Raw genomic sequence first — 12,500 nt, 5'->3', positions numbered from 1 at the left:
ATTAAAGGGCTCACCAGAGCCATACACCTGCCCCGTGAAGCAGTTAGAATTCAAGCTGAAGACTTCCCGTACCTGCACCAGGTAACAGCTGTCATTTGTATACGGTGTACCTTGATGTCGTCATCACATTTGTGAAGAGGTTTAATGTCAGCATAACATGCAGGATACAGAGGTAAAGCATTAAGATAGTGTGTAGAGGGATCAAAAGGTTTGTGTTGGATAGCTGATGCATTTCTCTCCGTACTTCTGAAGCTGTGGAGTTATAGTGTATGGTCAGGAGGATTACAATCACTTGTCCCTGAGCCTGAGCCATTACCTGCCACACAGCCTGGACCTCTACTTTAAGGTCAGCACTTAGCTTAAACCAAGAGTTAGTATGTCAAGGAACACTATCATTAATGTCATAATGTTCATAATTGTATTGCTATCCTTTGTCACCTAGCCATCTGCATTAGAGTGTGCATGCAGGGTGTGCTCAGGCAGCATGGCATCTGTGACTAGGCACTTCCTCACGCTGCCCCGGTGAGTCCCCCCATCATCATCTCAGATTACAATTGACAGTCCTGATCTAACTCACCAAACTGGGTTATTGATTTGAGTACAAGACTGATTCCTTTGTCTGTGTGAATGCCTGCCTGGTCGTCTGTGTCTGTGAATGCCTGCCTGGTCGTCCGTCCATCCGCCCGCCCACCCGCCCGCCCGCCCGCCTGCCCGCCCGCCCGCCTGCCTGCCTGCCTGTCTGCCTGTCTCTGAGCAGGGTCCTAATGCTTCATATCAAGCGATTTACTGCAGGCAACTGGGAGCCAGAGAAGGTGGATGATCCCATGTCCATCCCTGCAGAAATAACCCTCCCAGCCGTATGTGGGAAGAAGACAGCCCATGTCCAGTATGGAGCCAGGTTGGTTTACACTCTGTTTGGGGACATTGCACATTGAGTAGCCAACACACACCATGATTTTCACACACTAGATATTTATTTTCAATGCCATCAATTTACACAGGGCAAGCTCCCTGGGGAAAAACAACATGGACAACAAACCTGCAAACTCCCCGAAAGGCACCCTTGATAGACCAGGTAGGACATTGTGTTACTGACATCATGCATAATACCCTCTCATGAAACAGGACTGTTGAGGAAAGCAAGTCGGAAGCTGAAGTTAAAAGTATATTTGTTGATAGGTTTCCACTTCACTTTCTGGTTTGTATTTACACTATATTTGATATACCCCCACCAGCTTCAAATTCCTCTGAACAGCTAGAGAAACCAGCTGACAGTGAGGAAAAGCAGCAGGCAGCCGCTGTGGTGAGGAGAGAGAGAGAGAGAGAGAGAGAGAGAGAGAGAGAGAGAGAGAGAGAGAGAGAGAGAGAGAGAGAGAGAGAGAGAGAGAGAGAGAGAGAGAGAGAGAGAGAGAGAGAGAGAGAGAGAGAGAGAGAGAGAGAGAGAGAGAGAGAGAGAGAGAGATAGAACAGATAACAGATAATTAGATCCAGTTGAGATAGTTGAGATAGTGGGCGGATCAAGATGAGGCAGTTATAGAAGGCACCCCTATCCTGTAGACAAAATAACAATCCTATTATTAAATGTGTTTCCTTACAGAGACACCAGCCAGACAACATCTACAAATTGTCAAGTGTGATCTCACATCTGGGAGACAACATGTATACAGGTATGCAGGCATGCAGGTATGCAGGCACGCAGGTATGCAGGCACGCACACACAATTCTGAAAGCTTAATGTACACTCTATTTTGTTTCCCTTGTTCCCTAGGCCACTACATCAGTGATGTTTTGGACAGCCGTGGCAGTGGGTGGCTCTGCCTGGATGACGCACATGTCTTGAGGACAGATGAGGCCACTGTGCTGAAGGCGATTGCACAGACTGCCTACATCCTGTTCTATGTCTGCAGGTAAGGCTCTAGGCCACAAATTTGAGAAGAATGTCACAAATGGAGTCAATGACGACAATCAGTCATCAAGAAAAAAAAAAGTGTTTACCAAAGCTAGAAAGATGATTCATTGACCACGCATTAAGAGTTATCCCTTTCACCTGTAATCCCTCTGTATGTGTTATTTTTCAGACATTGTGTCACACCCTGACCTTAGTATTCTTTGTTTTCCTTGTCATGTTGGTTAGGTCAGGGTGTGACATGGGTGATTTTGTATGTGTTTTGTCTTATCTAGGGTTTTTTGTATGTTTATGGGGCTGTTTTCCTTTCTAGGTAAATTGTACGTCTATGGTTGCCTAGATTGGTTCTCAATTAGAGGCAGCTGTCTATCGTTGTCTCTGATTGGGAACCATATTTAGGCAGCCATATTCTGTGGGTATTTTGTGGGTGATTGTCTATGTTAGTTGCTTGTGTCAGCACAGTTCTTATTACAGCTTCTCATTCGTTTATTGTTTTGTATTCAGTGTTCAGTGCTTTCTTTAATTAAAACATCATCTAGCCACCACTTCTTACGACGATCCTGACACATTGTATGTACATGTAAGAACTCCCTGTCATTTCTCATTCTAGTGGAGCAGGTGAAGGAGACCAGGCACCTCACTACCAGGAGAAGCACCAGGAGAACCCATCATTAAACTCAGGGAGAGGCACAGCGCTCAGGGACCACCTGGAGTAGCACCTACCACACACCAAGAAACATCAGATGAATCGAATTAGGCTGCCCTACACCACCATCAACTGCCTTAGAATACCATAAAGCTGCTCTAGACCACCGTCAGTCTACCCTACTCCACCATCAAGTTGCCCTACACCACCATCAAGCTGCCCTAGACCACCATCAAGCTGCCCTAGACCACCATCAAGCTGCCCTAGACCACCATCAAGCTGCCCTACACCACCATCAAGCTGCCCTACACCACCATCAAGCTGCCCTACACCACCATCAAGCTGCCCTACTCCACCATCAAGCTGACCTACTCCACCATCAAGCTGCCCTACACCACCATCAAGCTGCCCTACTCCACCATCAAGCTGCCCTACTCCACCATCAAGCTGCCCTACACCACCATCAAGCTACCCTACACCACCATCAAGCTGCCCTACACCACCATCAAGCTGCCTTAGACCACCATCAAGCTGCCCTACACCACCATCAAGCTGCCCTAGACCACCATCAAGCTGCCCTAGACCACCATCAAGCTGCCCTAGACCACCATCAAGCTGCCCTAGACCACCATCAAGCTGCCCTAGACCACCATCAAGCTGCCCTAGACCACCATCAAGCTGCCCTAGACCACCATCAAGCTGCCCTAGACCACCATCAAGCTGCCCTAGACCACCATCAAGCTGCCCTAGACCACCATCAAGCTGCCCTAGACCACCATCAAGCTGCCCTAGACCACCATCAAGCTGCCCTAGACCACCATCAAGCTGCCCTAGACCACCATCAAGCTGCCCTAGACCACCATCAAGCTGCCCTAGACCACCATCAAGCTGCCCTAGACCACCATCAAGCTGCCCTAGACCGCCATCAAGCTGCCCTAGACCGCCATCAAGCTGCCCTACACCGCCATCAAGCCTCCCTACACCGCCATCAAGCCTCCCTACACCGCCATCAAGCATCCCTACACAACCATCAAGCCTCCCTACACCACCATCAAGCTGCCCTACACCACCATCAGACTATCCTAGACCACCAGGACATCAAGCTGCCCTAGACCACCATCAAGCTGCCCTAGACCACCATCAAGCTGCCCTAGACCACCATCAAGCTGCCCTAGACCACCATCAAGCTGCCCTAGACCACCATCAAGCTGCCCTACACCACCATCAAGCTGCCCTACACCACCATCAAGCTGCCCTACACCACCATCAAGCTGCCCTACACCACCATCAAGCCTCCCTACACCACCATCAAGCTGCCCTACACCACCATCAAGCTGCCCTACACCACCATCAGACTATCCTAGACCACCAGGACATCAGGTTGCCCTAGACCACCAAGACATCAGGCTTCCCTAGACCACCAGGGTGCCCTAGACCACCAGGCTGCCTTAGACCACCAGGACACCAGGCTGCCCTAGACCACCAGAACACCAGGGTTCACTAGACCACCTGGACACCAGGCTGCCCTAGACCACCAGGCTGCCCTAGACCACCAGAATAAACAGCTTACACCACAAAGCACTCTAGGCCATCTACTGTATGTTTACAATTATATAAATATAAAACATCTCACCGACCTAGTGCAATTAATGTTCTTTTACTGTACATGGTAGTGAATAAATGTACCTACAGTGCATTCAGAAAGTATTCAGATCCCTTGACTTTTTCCACATTTAGTTAAGTTACAGCCTTATTCTAAAATGGATTAATTTATTTTTTCTTCTTCTCATCAATCTACCCCATAATGACAGCAAAAACAGGTTTTTAGATTTTTTTTGTGCAAATTGTTAAAGAAAACATAAAGCTAAACTATCACATTTACATAAGAATTCAGACCCTTTACTCAGTACTTTGTTGAAGCATCTTTGGCAGCGATTACAGCCTCAAGTTTTCTTGGGTATGACGCTATAAGCTTAGCACATCTGTATTTGGGGAGTTTCTCTCATTCTTCTCTGCAGATCCTCTCAAGCTCTGTCGGGTTGGATGGGGAGCATCGCTGCACAGCTATTTTCAGGTCTCCAGAGATGTTCAATCAGGTTCAAGTCCGGGCTCTGGCTGGGCCACTCAAGGACATTCAGAGACTTGTCCCCAAGCCACCCCTGCGTTGTCTTGGCTGTGTGCTAAGGGTCGTTGTCCTGTTGGAAGGTGAACCTTCGCCCCAGTCTGAGAACCTGAACGCTCTGGAGCTGGTTTTCATCAAGCATCTCTCTGTACTTTGTGCCGTTCATCTTTCCCTCGATTCTGACTAGTCTACCAGTCCCTGCTGCTGAAAAACATCCCCACAGCATGATGCTGCCACCACCATGCTTCACCGTAGAAATGGTGCCAGGTTTCCTCCAGACATGGCGAATGGCATTCAGGCCAAAGAGTTCAATCATCAGGTTCCTGATAGCTCAGTTTGGCCAGGCGGCCAGCTCTAGGAGTCTTTGTGGTTCCAAACTCCTACCATTTAGGAATGATGGAGGACAATTCCTTCGACCTCATGGTTTGGTTTTTGTTCTGACATGCACTGTGAACTGGGACCTTATATAGACCTTTCTTATACAGGCCTTTCTAATCGACCTGGCCGGGTTATCCTGAAAGGATATTGATCTGATCCCGTTAGTAGAGGATGCCTGGTTATTTTTTTTAAATGCCTTCCTACCCATCTTAAATAAGCATGCCCCATTCAAGAAATTTAGAACCAGGAACAGATATAGCCCTTGGTTCTCCTCAGACCTGACTGCCCTTAACCAACACAAAAACATCCTATGGCATTCTGCATTAGCATCGAACAGCCCCTGTGATATGCAGCTGTTCAGGGAAGCTAGAAACCAGTATACACAGGCAGTTAGAAAAGCCAAGGCTAGTTTTTTTCAAGCAGAAATTTGCTTCCTGCAACACTAACTCAAAAAGTTCTGGGACACTGTAAAGTCCATGGAGAATAAGAACACCTCCTCCCAGCTGCCCACTGCACTGAAGATAGGAAATACTGTCACCACTGATAAATCCACTATAATTGAGAATTTCAATAAGCATTTTTCTACGGCTGTCAATGCTTTCCGCCTGGCTACTCCTACCCCGGTCAACAGCACTGCACCCCCCACAGCAACTCGCCCAAGCCTTCCCCATTTCTCCTTCTCCCAAATCCAGTCAGCTGATGTTCTAAAAGAGCTGCAAAATCTGGACCCCTACACATCAGCCGGGCTAGACAATCTGGACCCCTTCTTTCTAAAATGATCTGCCGAAATTGTTGCCACCCCTATTACTAGCCTGTTCAACCTCTCTTTCGTGTCGTCTGAGATTCCCAAAGATTGGAAAGCAGCTGCGGTCATCCCCCTCTTCAAAGGGGGGGGACACTCTTGACCCAAACTGCTACAGACCTATATCTATCCTACCCTGCCTTTCTAAGGTCTTCGAAAGCCAAGTCAACAAACAGATTACCGACCATTTCGAATCTCACCATACCTTCTCTGCTATGCAATCTGGTTTCAGAGCTGGTCATGGGTGCACCTCAGCCACGCTCAAGGTCCTAAACGATATCTTAACCGCCATCGATAAGAAACATTACTGTGCAGCCGTATTCATTGATCTGGCCAAGGCTTTCGACTCTGTCAATCACCACATCCTCATCGGCAGACTCGACAGCCTTGGTTTCTCAAATGATTGTCTCGCCTGTTTCACCAACTACTTCTCTGATAGAGTTCAGTGTGTCCAATCGGAGGGTCTGCTGTTCGGACCTCTGGCAGTCTCTATGGGGGTGCCACAGGGTTCAATTCTTGGACCGACTCTCTTCTCTGTATACATCAATGATGTCGCTCTTGCTGCTGGTGAGTCTCTGATCCACCTCTACGCAGACGACACCATTCTGTATACTTCTGGCCCTTCTTTGGTCACTGTGTTAACAACCCTCCAGGCAAGCTTCAATACCATACAACTCTCCTTCCGTGGCCTCCAATTGCTCTTAAATACAAGTAAAACTAAATGCATGCTCTTCAGCCGATCGCTGCCTGCACCTGCCCGCCTGTCCAACATCACTACTCTGGACGGTTCTGACTTAGAATACGTGGACAACTACAAATACCTAGGTGTCTGGTTGGACTGTAAACTCTCCTTCCAGACCCACATCAAACATCTCCAATCCAAAGTTAAATCTAGAATTGGCTTCCTATTTCGCAACAAAGCATTCTTCACTCATGCTGCCAAACATACCCTTGTAAAACTGACCATCCTACCATCCTCGACTTTGGCGATGTCATTTACAAAATAGCCTCCAATACCCTACTCAACAAATTGGATGCAGTCTATCACAGTGCAATCCGTTTTGTCACCAAAGCCCCATATACTACCCACCATTGCGACCTGTACCCTCTCGCTGGCTGGACCTCACTTCATACTCGTCGCCAAATCCACTGGCTCCATGTCATCTACAAGACCCTGCTAGGTAAAGTCCCCCCTTATCTCAGCTCGCTGGTCACCATAGCATCACCCACCTGTAGCACGCGCTCCAGCAGGTATATCTCTAGGGTCACCCCCAAAACCAAATCTTTCTTTGGCCGCCTCTCCTTCCAGTTCTCTGCTGCCAATGACTGGAACGAACTACAAAAATCTCTGAAACTGGAAACACTTATCTCCCTCACTAGCTTTAAGCACCAACTGTCAGAGCAGCTCACAGATTACTGCACCTGTACATAGCCCACCTATAATTTAGCCCAAACAACTACCTCTTTCCCTACTGTATTTATGTTATTTATTTATTTTGCTCCTTTGCACCCCATTATTTTTATTTCTACTTTTCACATTCTTCCACTGCAAATCTACCATTCCAGTGTTTTACTTGCTATAATCTATTTACTTTGACACATGGCCTTTTTTTTGCCTTTTTTGCCTTTTGCCTTTACCTCCCTTAGGTGAGAACCTCATTTGCTCACATCGTATATAGACTTGTTTATACTGTATTATTGACTGTATGTTTGTTTTACTCCATGTGTAACTCTGTGTTGTTGTATGTGTCGAACTGCTTTGCTTTATCTTGGCCAGGTCGCAATTGTAAATGAGAACTTGTTCTCAACTTGCCTACCTGGTTAAATAAAGGTGAAATCAAAAATAAATAAAATAAATAGACAGGTGTGTTCCGTTCCAAACCTTGTACAAGTATTTCTGTTTTTTATTTTGTATAAATTTGCTACAATGTCTAAAAACCTGTCTTCACTTTGTCATTGTGGGGTATTGTGTGTAGATTGATGATTTTTTATATCAATTTTGAATAAGGCTGTAACATAACAACATGTGGAAAAAGTCAAGGGGTGTGAATACGATCTGAATGCACTGAATAAAAGGCAATCTCTATCATTCATTCATGTTGGGTAAAAAGAGGAAAAAGGTAATATTACAACAATATTGTGTGTCTGTGCACAGTCTATCTACGCACTCCCTCAGGGTTTTAATGTAACCACAAATACAATGAAGTTATGGAACAATGAATGGCAATGTAACATAGACCATACATCACATATCAGTTTGGAGACAGTCTTGACCCACAACTACTGTGGGAAAGACTAAGAGGACATCAATGTGTTGTACAAGAAATATAGAATATATATATTTTTTTCTATAATGGATATGTTTATTGGTCTTTTACAACAACAAAAAAAGTCTAGAAATAAAAGGAGATAATGAATACCTGGTCATCAACAGCCAGTCCACTAATAATAACAACCTTCAGGATGTTAAAGCTTTGAACCCAATGAAATTCTACTTTCTGCCTGGCAGACAGAAGGCTCCATAAATCATTCTGTTATAACACTGGTTCACACCAACACGATGGGAGAGGTGCTTATGGTATAATATGACACTAAAGCTATGAAACTGGTTCAAACACTATACACTTTTTTCCCCCTGATGTCTTTATTGAGAAGTGTCTTTCAAAAGAAACAGATAAACCTTTTTTCCCCCAATTTGTTCTGGCTTAAAATAATAATAAAGGCCTCAAATATGTAATTAGTCATTTACAAAATGGTCATTTATGTTTAACATTTAATAATCAAGGCATCAACAAGTGTGCATATTCAAATTGATTGATTGCTCTACCCTGAACCACTGAATTAAAACCAACGTTCTAACACTCAATAAAACTTCAATAAAAGATGAATTACCCTTCTGTAAATCATGCTAATATTATTCAGCCATTTGAAATGCATTGAAATGAAGGTGACACGAGATGTCAAAGAGACCTTTTTGAGTTAAGTATTTTGTACATGGTGCAGAAAACATAACTGAATAGCCAGAATTATACATAGCAATATTATAGTATGTCAAGCACACATTTGGTCTGTCTTTCTAAAAAAAGGGCCTTTGCTCCAAGTCTGACAAACCTAATTCCACACATTATCGTACACCACTTAAAGTAGATTGATATGTCAAATATAAAATGGTGGGTAATTGGACAAGGTTATATTGGTAAAGTTAACAGGGTCTTTTGCTGGTAATATATATAGGGGGAATGCTGAGGCAACATGGCGTGGTACAATCTAATTCACTACAAACCTGCTACCAAAGAGTTAGTCACATAGTTATTTTTATACTAAACTAAGTGGATTGCAGTATCTCTATGACAGTGGTGGTTTTGATGAAAAAAATTCAGTGGGATCGTCATTTAGGCTACCATTTAAAAATAATTCCCTCGCTTATGCTGTGCTTTGTTTTACATATCCTGGTCCAATACTGTACAATCATGAAAGACACATGTTTTTACCGACTTGTGTGCAGTCGTCCACCTGTGTGCCAGTAAACCAGCTGAAATGACAGTGGTTAATTCTAGCTAGAGGGCTGTTTGATTCAAATGGCGGAGGAGGTGATGGATTTGCTTGGCCCTGCAGCTTGCCATAGAGGGGTAAGGCAGAGTAGTGGGGTCCACTGCTGGTGTCTGGGGTTAGGAGGACAGGGGTAAGGTTTTGGCTGTAGGGAGCGCGTCTACTCTGGTTGGGGAGCTGCTGGCGTCTCTGATGGGGCCTCCACGCCTGCAGGGGACAGAGGGGGACAGGAGAGGTATTAGTAACGAGGACCATCAATTTGGCCAATATACACAACTGTTTGTGTGTGTGTGTGGGGGGGGGGGGGGCTCTAAATACCTGAGGCGGCTCTTGAGTGTGTTGACCTCACGGCTGAGACCCTCGCTGCTATCAGTGGCATCGTCCAGCTCCCTCTGCAGCTTCCTGCGGTAGGCGTTGGCACGTGTGGACTCCTCCTCAAGCTGCCTCTTCAGCTGTTTCATACGAGAGTTGGCCTTCTCACTCTGACCCAGCCAGGTGTCACAACAGACATCAACAATGATGAACAGTCAATACTAATACTTACAATACTCAGCATTCCTATGGTCCAGTGGTTACTGGAATTAACCTACTGTAGGAAATTTCTATGTTAATTTGGTTAAGTCTCCAAAAAAGTTACATATTGTAGCTTTAATATCTGGGACGTCCAAACTTCCGTGACAAGCTCCTCACCTGTTCCTTGTACTGGTTGGAATGGCAGCGCCCGTCCTCCACCTGCATGCACACCTCCTTCAGCTTCTTCTCTGTCCTTCTCACAAGCTTATTGGCCGCTGCTCGCTCCCTGATAGGAGGACAGAGGAATGAGGTCATAGGACAGTTAGAGCACCACAGGAACCGCACTGTAACAAAGGCTGTCAGTAATAGATCTTCAAGTACATCTCTTAAGATTGCTTTTGACTCATTACATTGATCACGTTAAGATTTAGATCACATTCAAGAACCTCTCGGAAAGACTCCAATCCTAAATCTTCACACCTATCCAATCCTGTCCCACCTTTGCAAGTTGTACTGAATTGGATAGAAATCCTTCTTTAGCTGTGGAACATCTTAAAAATGGACTATGCAGAATTCACCTAATTTCTGTTTGTGCCAAAACAAGCAGTCATTGTGTAGAGAATCCATAACCAAAAATCTATATATTTTCAGCTGTTGTACAAAACCGAAAGTGAAAGACGCAAAAACTAAACTTAAGAACGCAAAGCATAGAAATGGAGCACTTAGAACGGATCTATCGCTTCTTAGACTTGTTTTCAATGAGAATTAAATATCTATAACTCAAATTTCTATGTTAATTTGGTTAAGTCTCCAAAGCAATTACATATTGTAGCTTTAATATCTGGGACGTACAAACTTCCGTGACAAGCTCCTCACCTGTTCCTTGTACTGGTCGGAATGGCAGCGCTCGTCCTCCACCTGCATGCACACCTCCTTCAGCTTCTTCTCTGTCCTTCTCACAAGCTTATTGGCCGCTCTTAAGATTGCTTTTGACTCATTACATTGATCACATTAACATTTAGATCACATTCAAGAACCTCTCTTCCAACGGGCTGAGCTTGTTCTAAGGCCCTCATGAACTCCTCCTGAGTCTTGGTCTCCTATTTCACCTTGTCTAATAAGGTATGGAGTTGTTATAAGAGAGTTGCTGTGTTTCTCACTTAGCCTCCTGCTCCAGCTGCTCCTCCAGCTGCAGTATCTTGGCCTCCAGGGCGGTGATGGAGGCCTTGAACCGGCTCTTCACGGAACCCTCCAGCTCGCCCAGCTTGGCCCGCAAGTCCTTGTTCTGCCTCTCCAGCTGCTGGTGCGCATTTTCACTCTTCTGGGCCATGCTGCGCTCTGCCACAAGCTCCAGGGTCAGGGTGTCCACCTGGGGGAGGAGAGGGGGAAGAGAGAGGTGGAGAGAGGAAAACAGGGAATGAAGGAGAGAGGGGAAAGTGAGAGAGAGATAAGGGTACTTTTTATGGTAGGGCTGAATAATGGATTGTTCCCTGGTGGTAGTAGGATCTACAATCTACTCTGCGAGAACAAATGATGCTTTGCATTTATGTCATGATCTGTTGACAGTTGTGACTGGTGTGGTAGTGACCAACTGGGTTTACAGAACAGCAAATATACAACAAATGTACTAACGTTAGTATTTTTGTTTAGTTTACAGTCACTAGGCAGAGTGGCAACTTTTCAATGAGGTACGGTCAGAGATTAATAGATCCATCTGTGTTAAGGTGCTCCTAACAGTATACGCTGATGAAGACAGCTTGTCGGTCGGAAAGGTTGGATATTAGGTTATCAAATTATTGAGTCTGCGCTAGAGTGTGCAGCTCTCCTTTTCAAAGGTCCTCCTAACAACTATTGCAAAGCTATGTTCGATCTGTATCAGATCAGCGTCAACTGAAGTGGAATATGCATTTTACGTTCCATAATTGTAACGATTCTCCTCGTAGGTGGAAGGAGGAGCGGACCAAAGCACAGCGTGGTAAGTGTTCATCTTATTTAATGATGAAAGAACACTTCAAAATACAAAACAACAAAGTGAAAACCGAAACAGTTCTGTCTGGTGCAGACACACAAAGACTGAAAATAACCACCCACAAAACACAAAGGAAAACAGGCTAACTAAATATGGTTCTCAATCAGGGACAACAATTGACAGCTGCCTCTGATTGAGAACAATATCAGGCCAAATACAGAAATAGAAAATCATAGAAAAACTAACATAGACAACCCACCCAACTCACGCCCTGACCATACTAAAACAAAAGACAAAACAAAGGAACTAAGGTCAGAACCTGACAATAATAAAATGTTACTCTAAAGTATCTTAAGAAGATAGAAGCTAATAAATATGTTTTATGTTTACTGTATATTGTATAGGCTGTAAATGTGCCTTTACGTTTGTCTATTAATGGCAGCACCAATTCATCGAGTCAAATTCTGTGAATGTGTGAATGTAGGCCACTTGGCCAATAAAAGTTGTTTTGATTCTGATAGACAGTAACGTTACTTCGAATGTCCTAGCCTCTTCCCATATCCCATACAATCACGCGTCAGTGGCCCAGGGAGCGTGGGAGAAAGATAACCCAAT

At 44.9% G+C, this 12,500-nt stretch overlaps 2 protein-coding genes across 3 annotated transcripts in view; both read right to left on the bottom strand.

Moving 5' to 3' along the window:
* LOC139364864 (myosin-10-like) overlaps positions 1-12,500 on the bottom strand; it is a 252,191-nt gene that overhangs the window by 34,489 nt on the left and 205,202 nt on the right. The gene's annotated exons all lie outside the window — the stretch shown is intronic.
* Positions 9,523-12,500, bottom strand: part of LOC139424155 (myosin heavy chain, embryonic smooth muscle isoform-like) — a 3,671-nt gene continuing 693 nt past the window's right edge. Inside the window, exons 2-5 of the mRNA XM_071175845.1 lie at positions 11,077-11,285; positions 10,094-10,202; positions 9,722-9,885; positions 9,523-9,610 (exon numbers count right to left, since the gene is read on the bottom strand). Of these exons, the coding sequence (XP_071031946.1) occupies positions 9,523-9,610; positions 9,722-9,885; positions 10,094-10,202; positions 11,077-11,285 (570 nt within the window). The remainder of the gene's footprint in view (positions 9,611-9,721; positions 9,886-10,093; positions 10,203-11,076; positions 11,286-12,500) is intronic.

Source organism: Oncorhynchus clarkii, chromosome 13 (assembly GCF_045791955.1).
Source record: "Oncorhynchus clarkii lewisi isolate Uvic-CL-2024 chromosome 13, UVic_Ocla_1.0, whole genome shotgun sequence".
In the NCBI taxonomy this organism is placed as follows: domain Eukaryota; kingdom Metazoa; phylum Chordata; class Actinopteri; order Salmoniformes; family Salmonidae; genus Oncorhynchus; species Oncorhynchus clarkii.
The sequence above is the reverse complement of the archived record's forward strand: the minus strand, read 5'-3'. Positions and strand labels throughout refer to the sequence as shown.